This window comes from Aquarana catesbeiana, linkage group LG02 (genome assembly GCF_042186555.1).
Source record: "Aquarana catesbeiana isolate 2022-GZ linkage group LG02, ASM4218655v1, whole genome shotgun sequence".
Taxonomy (NCBI): Eukaryota; Metazoa; Chordata; class Amphibia; order Anura; family Ranidae; genus Aquarana; species Aquarana catesbeiana.
In genome coordinates, this window is record NC_133325.1 from 512,014,867 (window position 1) to 512,032,978 (window position 18,112).

General features: G+C 46.9%; 2 protein-coding genes across 4 annotated transcripts in view; one reads left to right on the forward strand and one right to left on the reverse strand.

The window, feature by feature from the left end:
* The window catches only part of DYRK3 (dual specificity tyrosine phosphorylation regulated kinase 3), a 55,640-nt gene extending 42,028 nt beyond the window's left edge, over window positions 1–13,612 (reverse strand). For 2 of the 3 annotated variants that reach the window (XR_012241697.1, XM_073615771.1), the window contains exon 1: window positions 13,339–13,609. Coding sequence is in view for 2 of the 3 variants with exons in the window: in XM_073615771.1 (XP_073471872.1) it covers window positions 13,339–13,447 (109 nt within the window). In the remaining variant the exon portion in view is untranslated. Of the gene's footprint in view, window positions 1–13,338 lie in introns of all 3 variants that reach the window. The other variant, XM_073615772.1, reaches the window with a different exon arrangement.
* The window catches only part of EIF2D (eukaryotic translation initiation factor 2D), a 114,052-nt gene continuing 108,851 nt past the window's right edge, over window positions 12,912–18,112 (forward strand). The window contains exon 1 of the mRNA XM_073615774.1: window positions 12,912–12,992. Within this exon, the coding sequence (XP_073471875.1) occupies window positions 12,946–12,992 (47 nt within the window). The 5' untranslated portion in view covers window positions 12,912–12,945. The remainder of the gene's footprint in view (window positions 12,993–18,112) is intronic.

The following is an 18,112-nucleotide window of genomic DNA, read 5'->3' on the forward strand; positions in this document are numbered from 1 at the left end:
CTTTCATAGGTTCAAACGGAGGGGAAAGAAAGCCCTTAAGTACCGTGCCCATGTCCCAGGTGGGAGTTCTGTACACTTTGGCTGGTCTAGTTCTTTTAAGCGCTATAAGGAATCGTCTTATCAGCGGGTCCTCCGCTAGCCTAGTATCCATGACCGAGGAGAGTGCTGTAACTTGTACCTTCAGGGTACTTGGCGATATGTTTTTGTCTGCACCATCTTGTAGGAAGTCCAAAATTGATGGAATTATCCCGCCGTTGGAGTTTGGTCTGTTTCTGTACCAAGAAACAAACTTTTTCCTTATTTTCTCATAGATAACCCTCGTTACCAGCTTCCTGCTGTTTAAGATGGTGTTGATCACTCTGTCTGACAGTCCTTTGTTTTGGAGTTTTACCCTCTCAGTAACCAAGCCGAAAGCTTCAGGATCTTGTGGTTCGGGTGGTTGACCGGGCCCTGTGATAGTAGATCTGGCCGGTCCGTCAGTGTCAGCTGAGGTTGTATGCTGAGGTTTTTCAAGTGACTGAACCATGCTCTCTGGGGCCAGTGCAGTGCTATTAGTATCACCGTTGTTTTCTCTGCCTTGATTTTTTTGAATTACCTTTGGGATTATGGCAGTTGGAGGGAATGCATAGCACAGCTGCCATTTCCAGCTTTGGTTGAAAGCATCTACCCCGCTGTTGCCATCTGTAGGGTCCAGGGAGAAAAATATCGGAGATTTTGCATTTGCCTTGGAAGCGAATAGATCTACTTCGGGTATTCCCCATTTTTCAGTGATTTGAGCGAAGGTTGTTTGGTTCAGTGACCATTCTGTTTGTCTTATCGTTTTCCGGCTCAGGAAATCTGCCAATGTATTGTCTGTTCCTTTCAGATGAATACCGGATATCGATCTTGTGTTCGCTTCTGCCCATAGTAGGATTGATTGTGTCAGCCTCATCAAGTTTTGGGACTTTGTACCACCTTGTCTGTTTAGGTATGCGACGGACGTGGCGTTGTCTGATTGTACTTTTACATCTCTCCCCTGTAATGCTGGCTTGAAAGCTTTTAGTGCTTCCCCCACAGCTTTCAGCTCTCTCAAGTTTGAGGAGGCTTGGGACCATTTGGATGTCCATTACCCTTGTGAGCACAGCCCTTCCATGTGGGCTCCCCATCCCAGGGCGCTTGCATCGGTGGTGATCCTGACTGGATCGACTTGAGCCCATCTGCGTCCCTTGATGTACCGAAGAGGGTTGAGCCACCAGTGGAGTGTTTGTTTGACTGTGGCTGGGACGGGAATGGACTTGTCTAGGGATGCTTGCCTGCCATCCCACTGAGACAGAATGTAGTTCTGTAGGGGTCTCATGTGAATCTGTGCACAGGTGATGGCTGGAATGGAAGACGTCATCAGCCCTAGTATGGACATTCCGTGCCTGATTGTTGTGGAATGATTCCTTAACAGGGAGGTAATTGCCTGTGTAATTTTTTCGTCCTTTTCCCTTGTTAGGAAAATTTTTGACAGTCTGGAATCCAGCACATATCCCAAGTATACCACTCTCTGGCTTGGGGTCATTTGAGATTTTTCTGCATTCACTATCCATCCCAGGTTTTGCAGATAGGCCATACTTGTGCGCAAGTTGTTTTCTAAGATTTCTGCCGAGTCCGCAAAGAACAGTAGGTCGTCTAAGTACGGTATTATTCTAATACCCTGCTGCCTTAAACCCTTTAATGATTCCGCCTTTATTTTTGAGAATTTTCTTGGTGCCGAAGAGATTCCGAAGGGGAGAGCTGTGTACTGTAGGTGCAGAGTAGCTGCTGGCCCCTGAATTGCGAACCTCAGGAACTTTTGATGATCCTTCCTTATGGGAACATGTAGGTAGGCATCCTGTAGGTCTAGTGTTGCCATGAATGTCTCCCGCGTTAGGATGTTCCTGATCGAATAGATAGATTCCATTCTGAATCTCTTGTATTTTATCCCTCGGTTGAGTGGCTTGAGGTTTAGTATCAGTCTTAGTTTGCCTGACGGTTTTCTTTTTGCGATGATATGGGAGTAGAAGCCCCTTTGTTCCTCCTCTTGAGGAACGTGACGAATCACCTTCTGATCCAGCAGGTTCTGCAGGGATTCTAAAAAATCTCTTGCTTGGTCGCTGTCCTTTGGTAGCATGGTTGCTAGGTATTTGGTTGGGGGGTGGGTGGCGAATTCTATTGCGTAGCCGTCCGCTATGGTGCGCAATATGAACTTGTTTTTAGTTGTCCCCTCCCATTGGCGGGAAAAGACCGCAAGTCTGCCCCCCACCTGGAGACAGTCATTGTTTTTTGTTCTTTTGGTTAGGAGGCTTGAGGATGAATTCACCTTTGCCTTTTTTATTTTGTTGACCCCAGCGCTTTTTTGCCCCTGGCTTGTTAAATTTCTTAAAATGCCGAAAGGGCACCTTCCCTTGTTTCTTCTTGGTTTGAGGGAACCCCTTATTCTTTGCTGCAGTCCTATCCAGGACCGTTTCTAGTTCAGGTCCAAAAAGTAGGTCTCCAGTGAATGGGATCCCACATAGTCGGTTCTTGGAAGGGGCATCCCCTCCCCAAGATTTCAACCACAGGGATCTGCGGGCTGAGTTCAGTAGTGCTGTGGTCCTAGAGGATATTCTGACAGTTTCCGCTGAGGCATCTGCTAAGAAGGCTGCCGCTCTAGTCAGTGTGGGGATGGTTTTTATTAGTTCTTCCCTGGGCGTGTCATTTTCCAGCAGTTCTTGCAGCTGGGTTAGCCAGATTAGCAAAGTCCGGGCTGTGCAGGTGGAAGCAATAGCCGGATTTAGGTTTGCCACCCCTGCTTCCCATGCCCTTTTCAGGAGGGCTTCTATTTTCTTGTCCATGGGGTCGCTTAGGGTACCTGCGTCGTCAAAGGCCAAGTCAGATTTGTTTGTAATTTTTGCCAGAGAGGCATCCACCTTGGGGCATTTAGCCCAGGTTTTGATGTCTGCTTCTGCAAACGGGTATCTGCGTTTGATTGTGGCGGGTATAAAAAGTTTTTCCTCTGGGTCTTCCCATTCTTTTTTGACTGTGTCTTTAAGGGTTTGGTGTACAGGGAACATTCTTGGCTTCTTTGGCTGTAACCCCTTGTACATTCTGTCATGTATAGTGAGCTCTGCGGTTTTCTGTTCTTTAATGCCTAGAGTGTCTGTGATGGCTTTAAGAAGACTATCTGTGTCCTCTGAGGGAAACAGGTTGCAGTCTGCAGTGTCATCTTCCTCCTCTGAGTCTGAACAGATTCCATCTTCCGATTCAGATTGCTCCGATTCATCTGAATCCACCTCTTGTTCTACCTGTACCTTGTTACCCGCCGGAATGTATGTTCCGCTGGTAGATGTGATACTGGCCTGACCGACACTTGATGGCGCTTCTAATTTTTCAATAGCTGAGCGTAGTGGCGCCATGGTGCTCTGAATTTCTTTCTTAAAAGAATTGAGCAGGTCTTTCAAAAATCCCTGTGATTCTTTGGCCACCATTTTGTCTATGCATTTCTGACATAGGGTTTTTTTCCAATCTGGGGAAAGCCTGTGGCTGCATGAGGCACATGTTTTGCCTTTCGCCTTCCTTTCCTCGGGGGTCTTTGCCTAGAAGCAAGCATAGTAAACAAAGTCCCCGTGAGGCAGGTGGTCAAAAGACTGCCTGAAGGTAGGCAGTTTTGTAGAGAGGTTAAGAGAGAGATAACTCTAGAGTATTCTGGCTTACCTTGGAGCTGTCCTGGCTCGCAGGATCTGCAGGGCAGGGTGGAGAAGCGTCAGACATGATCAGCCACCAGGATCCTCTGCTTAGAGGGCCTTTTTAACTGCTTCCTGCATAAGCTCCGGCCCCGCCCCCAGCTGACCCCGTGCAGGTTGGTGGACACACCTGCACATGCCGCTGCCTTTTGGTACACTCCTCCATGGTACTGATAGGAAGGGACATGTATCAAAGGTTTAATTTGTTACCCAAGTGTATATATTTGCTTTTTCTTTTTATAATTTTTTTTTTTTTTTTTAAACTCCCGCCCCCGGAAGTCCTGAGTGTCCCGCTCTATCTCCTCCCGGAGATAGGCTACGGGAAAATGGCCGCCACACGGAAACAGAACCGTCTGCTCCGGCGCCATCTCGGCACACCCACAGAGCCTCCATGGAGAGGCCTGCATGGCGGCGTGGCGAGGACGCCACCGCGCCGCGTGGAGAGCGGGCGGCCAGCCGGACCAGCCGCATCGCTCGGGGGTATCGGCCGCGGCCACCTGGGGACCAGATAGAAGGTAAAAACAACTTACCCGATCGGTGTGCTGTGGCGGCGGGGGTGGGGTGGGGGGGGTTGTTGGTGACCAGTAGTACATGTGCTGATGTATCCCCCTGGTGGCCTCACAGTTACAGCTGCCAGAGAAGCTGCTTTCATGGAAAGCATATGAGAGAGATGGTCAGACCTGCTAAAAAAAAACAGAATAGCAGGCCCTAGAGCAGCGGCATGGGGGGGGGATGACAGAGTCCTCCTGCAGTCTGGGGGGATGATTGCAGACCCCTCAGTAGGGGAGAAATCTCAGGCTTGAGCAAGGTTGCTCAGTGCTGCTCCTGCTCGCCCTCCCAAGGCCCGTTGGGCTGTATGGGATGCTGGCAGGGGGTCTCCTGCAACAAGCACAGAGACACGGTGAAAATAACAAACATTCTTTGCAGCTCCTGTGGGTCCGGAGGAAACACAAAACAACTGAGGCACGCAGGTAAGACTGTGAAATTTATAATGGTGGACTAATGCGTTTCCTGTTTTAGGGAGGAGGAGCCTATCTCTCGGATGCTGCCCTGGAAGACGATTCGAGAAAAAGGGTTAAACCCGCTCGTAGAGCGCGGCTATAGCCGCGGTATTACCGCGGTACAGCCGCGCTGTCCCATTGATTTCAATGGGCAGGAGCGGTTTAGGAGCGGTGAACACACCGCTCCAAAGATGCGGCTCGCAGGACTTTTTTTACCGTCCTGCCAGCGCACCGCTTCAGTGTGAAAGCCCTTAGGCTTTCACACTGAACAAACAGCGGAGGCTGTTTAGGGGTGGTTTGCAGGCGGTATTTTTAGCGCAATAATGCCTGCAAACCGCCCCAGTGTGAAAGGGGCCGAAGAGAAAAACCGGGCAGTCTGCCAAGAAACAAAACATTCTTTATCAGTTCAACTTAAGTATAAACATTGTAACAATTCCTCAATGGAATAGACTGTGTGTAAGTGAAAAAAGTTTAACCACTTAAACACTAAACCTTTTTCTGACATTTGTTGGTTTCAAGTTAAAATCATTTTTTGCTAGAAAATTATTAGAACCCCCAAACTTAAAATTTTTTTAGTAGACACCCTAGAGAATAAATTTGTATTTGTGCAGCGGTCTTTCAAATGCAATTTTTTTTGGAAAAAATTACTTTAATTTAAAAAAAAAAAAAAAAAATCTAACCAGTCAAGTTAGCCCTTTTTATTTTTGTATAATGTGAAAGATTTTACATCACGAGAATCGTGATCTTTTTATTCTAACCAAAAAAATTGTGATTCTCATTTTGGCCAGAATTGTGGAGCTCTAATATTATTAGCCAATAGCTGCCCTATCGTCGGTTTTCGTCCATCAGACTAGCATACAGACGAGCGGATTTTTCGACCGGACTCAAGTCCATCGGAAAGATTTCAAACATGTTTTAAATCTAAAGTCCGTCTGATTTTCGCCCGAAAAAGTCCGCTGCAGGTCCGATGAAGCCCACACACGGTCGGATTGTTTGACGGATTCGTCCCGTCGGACCAGTCCGGTCGAAAATTCCGCCCGTGTGTACACGGCATAAGTGGGTATTGTTGTTTGGGTCTTCCAGTTCTCTCTCAAACACATACCAAAGCACAGAAAAACAACACCTAGCAACAAAACAAGCCCTTTATGTATAATGGATACATATTATGTGTAATGCAATGGGGACAAACGTTTATCTGTGAATGCTAATTATGCCTTTGCATATGTTATGTTCCTGCGGGTGTGTTGTGTGTGAGAATGGACTAGTATTATTTTATCACACTTTGCTTACTTTTTAGGTTGTTTATATTTCTCTTTAACATTTTTAATGTAACAAGAGGGTTGACAAGTACAGGGAGGGAAAAAAGGTATTTGATTCCCTGCTGATTTTGTACGTTTGCCCACCGACAAAGAAATGATCAGTTTATAATTTTAATCATAGGTTTATTTTTAACAGTGGGAGACAGCCGTACAGCTACGAAGCTTCGCCCAGCCGGGCCAACCTGCCGCAGCATAACTGTGGCGGCTGGTCCGGAACTGGTAAAAAATGTTATAAAGTGATTTGCTTTTTAATGAGTGAAATAAGTATTTGACCCCTTCGCAAAACTTGATTTAGTACTTGGTGGCAAAACCCTTGTTGGCAATCACAGAGGTAAGACGTTTCTTGTAGCTGGCCACCAGGACTCTGCATCTGCACAAGCAGCACATAGGGGAGGCACATCTCCGATAAGATGACCTATTACTTCTTGGGTATACAGTGAGGGGAATAATAACAAAAATATCCAGAATAACGCATTTCAAAAAATTTATAAATTGATTTGCATTTTTGGCTCCCAGGTTTCTTCTACGCAGGTAACGAGCTGAGATTAGGAGCACTCTCTTAAAGGGAGTGCTCCTAATTTCAGCTTGTTACCTGTATAAAAGACACCTGTCCGCAGAATCTTGCTGATCTTGTTAATGATCTCAACGCAGCTGGGAACCATAGTCACCAAGAAAACAATTGGTAACACACTACACCACAAAGGACTGAAACCCTGCAGCTCCTGCAAGGTCCCCCTGCTCAAGTAAGCTCATGTACAGGCCTGTCTGAAGTTTGCTAATGAACATCTGAATGATTCAGAAAGTGGGAGTAAATACCTGGATTATACAGGTATCTGCTCCCCCCTCCCCCCTGAAAGGTGCCAAAATGTGACACCTGAGGGGGGGAGGAATCTGAAAAGCGCAAGTTCAATTTTTTGGTGGAACTCCGCTTTAATTCCTTGAGCTTTTTCAAAGCTAAAATTTAGGTATAGTATTTCTTTTTTGATTAGTTATATTGGTCCAGCTGGGGCGCCATGCAGGGACCACTTAGTACTGCATTTAAAGCGTTCTCTGATTGGATGAGATAGGCAGGGAGGTAAGGTCACAATCTTCACCTTGTCCAATCAAAGAACATTCATTAAAAGAGAAGTATGGGGTTTGTTTTTTTTCTGATTCATACTTACCCAAGTGTACTCGCCGGCTCTAACAATGAGAACCGAATAATAAAACACCGCCGACCGCTCGGTTCTCATGGCTCCCTGAGCACTGTCAGTCGCCAGCTTTCTGCTCTACTCCCCCATGCTCACTGGGCTGTGGAGGTGGCAGGAGCGGCAGACTTGCTGGGAGGCTAATCTCAGACTTGCTGGGAGGCTAAGCCGGTTGGCGGTCCATGCATGTGGGCAGATCCTAACTTTATTGTTGCGATCTTGCCCCGGGCCTGCTCTGTGATGTCAGCCAACAGCGGGCTTCAGCCTGTCTGCTAAAAATAAAATGAACTGCACTCCTGTGATCCACAGAAGTACAGCTAAACGAGCTTTGGCTGTACTCCTTTAAGAAAACTAAAAGGCATTCAATGAATTAACCCTATGCCAAGCAAATAGCCTCCTGTGTTCACTATGAAATGGGATAGCCGATCGGCAAAGGGCGTGGAAGAAGCAGTGATAACTTTAGTAATGAGGACTACTACAGCGATTTCTATCTTCCACAGGGGTCGGCCAGGAAAAGCACTTACATAGGCCTAGAGGTATATTAATGTAACTATGCTAAAAAAAGCCACACATGGAATTCAGCTTTAACCATTTGATTGTCATTACATTTCTCAAGGTCGATCTAAAAAAGGGTACAGCCATGACATCTGTAATATGTCCTTGGTAGGGAAAGCATACACATACAGTATATTTATTCCTGTGCATTATACTGTACGTACAGTTTAACACTTATTACATGAATTGTGTATATTTACTGCACATACATTGTTATTGTGTTTTGAACCACTCTTTAAAATGCCTATTTTTGGCTAGTGTTAAGGCAGACCTTACATGAAAATGCAAGGTCGTGCTTTTTTCCAGTCCATGGGTCTTTGTCTAGGGGTCAAGCTATTTCCTAGTCCCCATGCAATGCCTACAGCAGTTCCAACACAATGACAATCTGACCAATATCAACACACAGCATTGATATGTACAGGGTGAAAAATGGTAAAGTAAACTGCCTTTTGTTGTGGTGAGAGAAAAAATAAAAATATCAATACAATGTTTAAAAAAGAAAAGACATTAATAATAATAAATAATAAAATAAAAATAATACCATTAAAAAAAAAAAAAAAAAAGGGGGAAGGGTAAAACGAACCGTGACCCAAAAATGAAAGCACCCCGCATATTCTTCCTCCCCCCCAGCCTGTGACTAAATCATCACCCCCAAAAATCAAATTTTTGGGGGTGAGTGAATTTTTTGGCAATGTGCAATATTCCCATAACACATTCCTGGAAAAGGCTATAAAATAAGCGGGTACTGTAGCAAATGCCATCTGGAGGCTGGTGACACTATAGAACGAATATCGCCACACCAAGGATGGTCAAAACGAACGTCCTTCACAGGGGGTTAAGCAGGAACCAGTTAACTTTCGATATGCGTTTATTCGCCTCTGTTCAACAGAAGCTTAATCTAATGACCGGCTTCTGTTAACCGGTCATGCTGGAAAACTAGCATTCGATCTGTGCTTGCAGCGCTGATCTGTGTATTCTGACAGCAAGGGGTGGGGGTGAAGTTCCTGCTGTCAGAATACAATAGTGCTATAGGGGAGATCCCTGGATCCATATCACTTGCAACAAATCAGGGATCTGTCTTTTTTTTTTTGTTCCCAAGAAAAACTAAGCATGCGTATACCCTGCTTTAGGTGCAATGTTTTGGGGCCACACAGAACCTCTTCGTTAGGCATACCTGCTCCCACCCTGATTTCTCAAAACTACAGCCCTCCAGCTGTTGTGGAACTACATGTCCCATGAGGCATTGTAAAACTCACATTCACAGACATGACTAGGCATGATGGGAATTGTAGTCCCTGAACAACGGGAGGGCCATAATTTGGAGACCTAGGCGATCAGTTAGAAGGGAGTCAAAAGGGAAGGGGAACATTTTATCTCAAACAGGAGCTTTAAAGTGGAACCTTACTTCCCTGGGATTAATTTCATTAACCCCTTCTTACCAGGTCTGCTGGGGTGAGCTGAAATAACACACTTACCCACCAAATTCTGCGTCGTCAACCACCAAAAGCTGCTGTACTGCCAGGTCCTGCGTCGCCATCTTCTTTGCTACATTACGAGGAGCCCAACTGCCTCTACCAGGTCCTACCACCTGGCCTGATGACACTGCAATGCATATATGGAGTAGGTTATACCCATACCCAATAGGGGTGCGCATCTTCACTGGTCTCACGATTCGATTACAATTATCTGGTCGACGATTCGATTCCGCGATGCATCACGATTACCGACGAGCTCCCACTTCTGCTTTGGCCGCCTAGGCGGCCCTTCCACCCTGCAATCTTCTGGGACACATCACAGTTCCCAAAAGATTGCCCGGCTATGCAGGAAAGCGCAGTGAGACATGCGCACCCGGCTGTGAAGCTGCAAGCTGCCACAGCTGGATGCCCACAGTAGTATTGCCAGTGCCATGGACAGCCACTGTACCCGTCAAATGCAGCCACTGTGCCCGTCAAACGCAGCCACTTGTGCCCATCAAACGTAGCCACTTGTGCCCAACTGCCCGTCAAGCGCAGCCACCTGTGCCCATCAAACGCAGCCACCTGTGCCCGTCAAACGCAGCCACCTGTGCCCATCAAACGCAGCCACCTGTGCCCATCAAACGCAGCTGCCTGTGCCCAACTGCCTGTCAAACGCAGCCACCTATGCCCGTCAAACGCAGCCACCTGTGCCCAACTGCCTGTCAAACGCAGCCACCTATGCCCGTCAAACGCAGCCACCTGTGCCCAACTGCCCATCAAACGCAGCCACTTGTGTCCTTCAAACGCAGCCATTTGTGCCCAACTGCCCGTCAAACGCAGCCACCTGTGCCCGTCAAACGCAGCCACTTGTGCCCGTATAATAAATGTCGTGTTATAATGAATGAAGTGCACCGCTGTACTGTATGTGAAAAAAATATGTCACTTCATACCGAATTTTACAGTAGTACGATACATCCCGCTCATGTGACCCCCCCCCCCCCCCGCCTCTCTCTGCTCTCCTCTCCTGAGTCCTGACGTCAGCGGGGAATTCTCTGCCCCGCCCGCCTCTCTTCTGATACGATAGCTATAGTCAGCGGGCAGGGCTGAGAATTCCCCGCTGACGTCAGGACTCAGGAGACCTGAGAGGAGAGCGGAGAGAGGCAGGGGCAGGAGGGGGTGGGAGTCACATGAGCGGGATATATCGTCAAACGCAGCTGCCTGTGCCCGTCAAACGCAGCCACCTGTGCCCAACTGCCCGTCAAACGCAGCCACCTGTGCCCAACTGCCCGTCAAACGCAGCCACCTGTGCCCGTCAAACGCAGCCACCTGTGCCCAACTGCCCGTCAAACGCAGCCACTTGTGCCCTTCAAATGCAGCCACTTGTGCCCAAACGCAGCCACTTGTGCCCAACTGCCCGTCAAACGCAGCCACTTGTGCCCGTCAAACGCAGCCACTTGTGCCCGTCAAACGCAGCCACTTGTGCCCAACTGCCCGTCAAACGCAGCCACCTGTGCCCGTCAAACGCAGCCACCTGTGCCCAACTGCCCATCAAACGCAGCCACTTGTGCCCTTCAAACGCAGCCACTTGTGCCCAACTGCCCGTCAAACGCAGCCACTTGTGCCCGTCAAACGCAGCCACTTGTGCCCGTCAAACGCAGCCACTTGTGCCCAACTGCCCGTCAAACGCAGCCACCTGTGCCTGTCAAACGCAGCCACCTGTGCCCGCCAAACACAGCCACTTGTGCCCAACTGCCCGTCAAACGCAGCCACTTGTGCCCGTCAAACACAGCCACTTGTGCCCGTCAAACGCAGCCATCACTTCACTAACCCCCCCCCCACAATGCACGGGCTACCACTGGTGCTGACAGTTCCTTGGCATTCCTGTTTGCACCTTCCAGCACACTAGGAGTTAACAGTGGAACGTGTACAGGATAGTCAGGGACCTGTCATCACGGAGTGAGAGGTGTAAGTAGAGTACACATTTGTACTCTACTTACTGTTTTTAAAATTACTTTCTTTTAATAAATGCCGCGTTACAATGAATGAAGTGCACCGCTGTACTGTATGTGCTTTTTGAAAAAATATGTCACTTCATACCGAATTTCACAGTAGTACGATACATCCCGCTCATGTGACTCCCCCCCCCCCGCCTCTCTCCACTCCTGACGTCAGCAGGGAATTCTCAGCCCCGCCCGCCTCTCTTCTGATACGATAGCTACAGTCAGCGGGCGGGGCTGAGAATTCCCCGCTGACGTCAGGACTCAGGAGACGTGAGAGGAGAGAGGAGAGAGGCAGGGGCAGGAGTCACATGAGCGGGATGTATCGTACTACTGTGAAATTCGGTATGAAGTGACATATTTTTTTTTAAAAGCACATAGAGCGGTGCACTTCATTCATTGTAACACAGCATTTATTAAAAGAAAGTAATTTTAAAAATACGCTCCGAGCGCTTTCCCGGGAGGGGCGGGGCTAGTCACCATGACGTCACCCGCAATCGATTTTCCGGTCCTTATGCATCGATGCCGCATCGGGGACACCCGAATCGCGATGCATCGATGCAATGATTAATTTCAGCACCCCTAATACCCAAACCTCCTGAGATCCACAGCATGGGCATCCCAAGGGGCTTCAAGTGGGAAGAAGAGATGTCCTTCAGGCCTAGGCTAGAAAGAGGGAAATACTGACTGCGCCCCGCTAAAAAAATAAAAAAAAAAAAAAGAAAAGGATCCCCCCTCTAAAAATGTTTTGGCTAATTTAATGACGCGAGTCAAGTTCTGCTTTAGGGCTCATTTTCACTAGTCATGGAAATCAAAAAAAAAAAAAAAAAAGTACCCCTCAACCGCCCCCCCTTTAGCTGAACAAGCAGCGACTGGGAGTGTACACATATCATGGCCATGTAGGAATTATACCCTGTCATGCTTGTTGGACACTATCACCTGCCAAACACGACCCATTAAAGTGAATGGGGCCCATGCTGCAACCTCCCCACTGCAGATGTGGCATGGCAGTCCGGCATTTAGGGGTTAGAACAGGTAGTGAGGACTGGAGGCTATAGAACGTCTATTTACCGCCTGTCAGACACACTCTGAAGAGCATCTTTATTATTATTATTATTATTCAGGATTTATATAGCGCCAACAGTTTGCGCAGCGCTTTACAATATAAAAGGAAGACAATACAGTTATAATACAATACAATACAATAGGATTAAGAGGGCCCTGCTCAGAAGAGCTTACAATCTAATAGGTCTTGAGTGCTGATCGATCTTCAAAAAGCAAATCTAGTGTAAACAAGGCCTTGGGGTACATTCGCACAGGCGTTTAGCGGCTCTATGAATCCCAGCGACAAGAACCTACTGATTCCTTCAGATAAGCGCACACACAAACTGTGTCCATCCACAAATAGCTGTGCACCTATCTGCACACAGCTGTCAATCCTAGTAGATTCTTGTCGCTGGGACTCGCAGTGTGCGAATGTAACATCAAAGACCATGGCTTGCAATCCCATTGCTTAGGCCACTGATGGTGAGCCTTGGCACCCTAAATGTTCTGAAACAACATTTCCCATGATGTTCATGCACTCTGCAGTGTAGTGGAGCATAATGGGAAATGTAGTTCCGGAACATCTGCGGTGCCAAGGCTCGCCATCACTGGCCTAGGCCATGATGATGTCACTTACGCAAATGTCGCAAAGATGTGTTTATGTTTTATCGGTGCCTAGGCAAGGGGAGAAGAAGTCATGGTCTTATGTGAGTGTCTCTTTGTTTCTCTGATTTTTTTTTTTTACGGTCTTGCATGGGGTGGGGGTTAAAAATAGCATGACCTTGTGTGGTGGAATGTCTGTTGCTAAGGGAAGCAGAAGATAGGATCATCCAGGGTGGTCATACAATAATAATACTGGTTACCTCTATGATATAGGAATGAGGAGCCTCAGATGACAGGAGCCTGCACACTTCTACCTTCCTTCCTCTAACACTGACACCAGCAGATCAATCACTGACACACAGCCGGATCCTAGGCAACCACATTCTCCCTCATCTCACATCTATATAAGGTCAGCACTGGAAACCTAAACATAGGCACTGGCCCACCTACCTGCTGTGATCGGGCCCTCCGGCTTCCTTGTAAGGAGCATCATATCTGCCGCCGGGACAGAAGCAACCCCCGCCCGATGTAATCCATCCCCGGCACCGCTCGGGCTCATCCGCGTCACATCCCGTCCTGTCCGGTCCGTTCTAAACACCTGACACAAGCAAACGTTCCATACAACACCCAAACAGAGGCCGAACAGGCGGGGCTAGTCACGAGGGGCGGGGCCATTGTTGAGGAAAAAAACAAAACTGTATCCGCTTACCGGTAATCTGTAAGGGCGAGGCAGGGAAAGGCGGAGACTAGATGGGGAAGGGCGGAGACTTGGTAGGGAAGGGCGGAGATTTGGTAGGGAAGAGCGAAGACTAGATAGGGAAGGGCGGAGACTTGGTAGGGAAGGGCGGAGACTTGGTAGGGAAGGGCGGAGACTTGGTAGGGAAGGGCGGAGATTTGGTAGGGAAGGGCGGAGATTTGGTAGGGAAGAGCGAAGACTAGATAGGGAAGGGCGGAGACTTGGTAGGGAAGGGCGGAGACTTGGTAGGGAAGGGCGGAGACTTGGTAGGGAAGGGCGGAGATTTGGTAGGGAAGGGCGGAGATTTGGTAGGGGAAGAGCGGAGACTAGATAGGGAAGGGCGGAGATTTGGTAGGGAAGAGCGAAGACTAGATAGGGAAGGGCGGAGACTTGGTAGGGAAGGGCGGGGACTTGGTAGGGAAGGGCGGAGACTTGGTAGGGAAAGAGCGAAGACTAGATGGGGAAGGGCGGAGACTTAGTAGGGAAGGGCGGAGACTTAGTAGGGAAGGGCGGAGCCTTGGTAGGGAAGGGCGGAGGCTATCTAGAGAAAAGTTCCCAAGGAGAAGTGACGTGCACAGCTAAGTACAGTCGGATATAAGAGCTTAGGGACAGGGGAAGGAATAGTTGTTTGTTTACATGTCAGCCATCCGCTGTACAGTGTGCTGGTCACGCCTGCACAGCAGCTTCCCATAGGGTTGTGTAGGGAAGTCTCCTGAGGAGGGAATAGCTCTGTGTGTAGATGAGCTCATCAGGAATGACAGGAGAAGTGCAATTAGAATTTAAAGTAGAATTGATGACGAAACGTTTTGTTTTGGATAGAGTGGAGAGAGCCAGTGTTGCCAACCTCTCAAAGTGGAATTTACTGACAGCACCAATTTTGTTTCCTGACACAAATTATGACTTTTACAGAGCCAGTCTTTTTTACTGATGGCCAGTTCACACCATATGCAGTAGGTTGCAATGGCATAGTTCACACCAGTGCTTGCAGTTCCAGTGCGCTCCAGAAAAAACAATAGAACATGCTGCATTTTTCCTGCACTGTGCTATACTGGAACGCTGTAAAACGCATCAAAAATGCACTGGAACACACATGTCCTTATTTAAAGTGGAACTTCAGACCTTTTTTCATCTTTCCATCTATTAAATCTTCTGCCCTTGTTGTTTTAACTTTGGATAGTAAAACATTTTTTTTCTGCCCGTAAATACCTTATACAGTCCACTTCCTGTTTCTTGTCTGGTCATTAACCTAGGCTTATGACATCATGCACAGTTCTCTCTCTCTAATTCTGAGAGTTTTTCAGGAAGGGAGGGGATTGAGTCATAAGAGGGCCAATGAGAGCTGCAGGGCTGGAGGTGTAAGTCTGGGAAGTGGAAGTGAACAGGCAGCAGCTTCAGCTGCCCACAGTTGAAATGAATGCAGCCAGACTCAGTGGAGGGAGATTTCTGCAGCATATTTGGCAAGTGCAGAGTCACAGTATGTATATATATATATATATATATATATATATATATATATATATATATATATATATATATATATATATATATATAAAAGAATATACAAAGTACTTGAAGGGAAGCTTCAGAATGGCAATGATGTTTTTATTACAAATTATGTGAGCAGACTGTAGTTCCTCTTTAAGGTTAAGAAAAAAAGAGGCGGAAAAAATGCACTGGATTGCATCACAAACGTGTCAAAAACACACATGCAGAAAAGCATCTGAAACAACCAAAAAACGAATGCAGGTATTTTATGTTTAATATTAACCACTTGCCCTCCGGAAGGTTTACCCCCCTTCATGACCAGACCATTTTTTGCGATGCGACGCTGCGTTACTATTGCGCGGTCATGCAACACTGTACCCAAATAAAATGTATGTCCTTTTTTCTCACAAATAGAGCTTTCTTTTGGTGGTATTTGATCACCTCTGTGTTTTTTTTCGCTATAAAAAAAAAAGCCCACAATTTAAAAAAAAAAACAATATTTTTACTTTCTGCTATAAAACACACCCAATTTCTTCATCAATTTACGCCAATATGTATTTTGCTACATATTTTTGGTAAAAAAAAAATCCCAATGAGCGTATATTGATTGGTTTGCGCAAAAGTTAAAGCGTCTACAGACTATGGGTTGTTTGTATCTGTTTGTATTTTTTACTAGTAATGGCGGCGATCAGCGACTTATAGTGGGACTGCTATATTGCGGCGGACAAATTGGACACTAACTGATACTTTTTAGTGAACCAGTGACACTAATACAGTGATCAGTGCTAAAAAATATACACTGTCACTGTACTAATGACACTGGCTGGGAAGGGGTTAACATCAGGGGCGATCAAACGGTCAACTGTGTGCCTAGATGGTGTGTGGGGGAGGTGCTTGTACTAGGGGAAGGCATGGATCGGTGCCCCTGCTTTGGAGAGACACAGGATCCATGCCTTCTGTACTGACAGAACGACGATCTGCCTTGTTTAAAAAGCTCTCCCTCTATACTGAAGGATCGGAGGGTGCCGGTGGACATCAAGTCCGCCGTACCCGCCAGTCAACAGGAGCGGACTGCCACAGACCCGGAAGTGTCACATCACATACTAATTACGTGATCTGGCGCAAAGCAGCCGCACTGCTGCAGTATAGCTTGCGGTCCGCAAGTGGTTAAAAAAAATGTGATTGTAACTTACATTACAATCACATACATATACCCAATGAAGTGACTGGCCTCAAGTGATACACAAAGATGAAGCAAATCCTCCTACATAAGTTGTACGTGTTTCTCTAAATCTCCTCTTCTCTACATCTGTTCAAAGTCTAGAATTTATAATGCTTGTCTGAGCTGTCAGAAGACAGGGGGAAGAGACCTGGTATTACACACTGCAGAGCTCAGTGAGGAGATCTCTGAGAGCTGATTGGAAGGGAGGGACACACCTCCCTTCATACAGCACACAGGAACAGGGCTGAGGCTGTCAATCAGCTGGAGATCTCTCCCCTGTCACAATTTTTCTCTTTGTGTCAAGAAAACTTGTCAGACATGATTCATGCTGATAGCAGAGGAATGAAGCAGCAGAAAAATGGCACTTAATGCTCTTAAAGTGGTTCCAAAGTCCAAACATTTTTTTTACCATAATGCATTCCTTGTATTAAGGTAAAAAATGTTTAGGCATCAGCATCCCCCCTCACTTCCCCAATACTTACCTAAACCCTCATTCAATCCAGCATTGTGCACGTCTACTACTCTTCTCTCCCCTCACCTCAGTTCTCGCTAGCTTTGGCCCCATGGGAAACGACTTCCTATTGGGGCACTGAACAGAGTGGAGGAGCCAGGAGCGCCAGTGGGGGACCCAAGAATAGGTTCACAGCCACTTTGTGCAATTCCATTGCACAGAGCAGGTAAGTATAGATATGTTTGTTATTTAAAAAAAATTACCTTTACAATCGCTTTAACCACTTCAGCCCAGGAAGAATTGGCTGCTCAATGACCAGGCCATTTTTTGCGATACGGCACTGCTTCGCTTTAACTGACTATTGCACGGCCGTGCGACGTTGTACCCAAACAAAATTGACGGCCTTTTTTTCCCCACAAATAGAGCTTTCTTTTGGTGGTATTTGATCACCTCTGTGGTGTTTTGCGCTATAACCAAAAAAAAAGCGATAATTTTGAAAAAAACACAATATTTTGTACTTTTTGTTGTAATAAATATCCCCATTTTTTTTTAAAAAAAGCAAATTTTTTCCTCAGTTTAGGCCAATATGTATTTTTCTACATATTTTTGGTAGTAAAAATCGCAAAAAGCATATGTAGATTGGTTTGTGCAAAAGTTATAGCATCAACAAAATAGGGGATAGATTTATGGCATTTTGTTATTAATTTTTTTTTTACTACTAATGGCGGCGATCTGCGATTTTTATCGAGAATGCGACATTATGGCGGACACATCGGACAATTTTGACACATTTTTGGGTCGATTGACAGTTATACAGCGATCTGTGCTATAAAAATGCACTGAATACTGTATAAATGTCACTGGCAGGGAAGGGGTTAACACTAGGGGGCGATCAAGGGGTTACCTGTGTTCCCTGTGTGTGTTCTAACTATGGGGGATGGGACTGACTATAGGAGATGAGAGATCGTGGTTCCCAGCTCGTAGGAACTCATGATCTCTCTCCTCTCCTCACAGAACTGGAATGTGTGTGCTTACACACACACGTCCCTGTTTTTCCTCTCGTGGCCGTGATCGCTCGTGACCGGCGATCATCGCGACTGGTCACGGGCATCGGCACCCCCCCGCTGTGCAGCGGGCGCACCTGCAATCCCCCTTAAAGGGACCGATGTATAGCTACAACGGTTCGCGGGATCGTGCCGACCTGCCGCAGTATAATGACAGCGGCTGGTCGGCAAGTGGTTAATTGAGACACACTATAAGGGATATGCTTTGCTCATGTTCCATGTTTGAGGTTTACAAGCACGTTAACTTTGTTACCACTTTCAGGGCC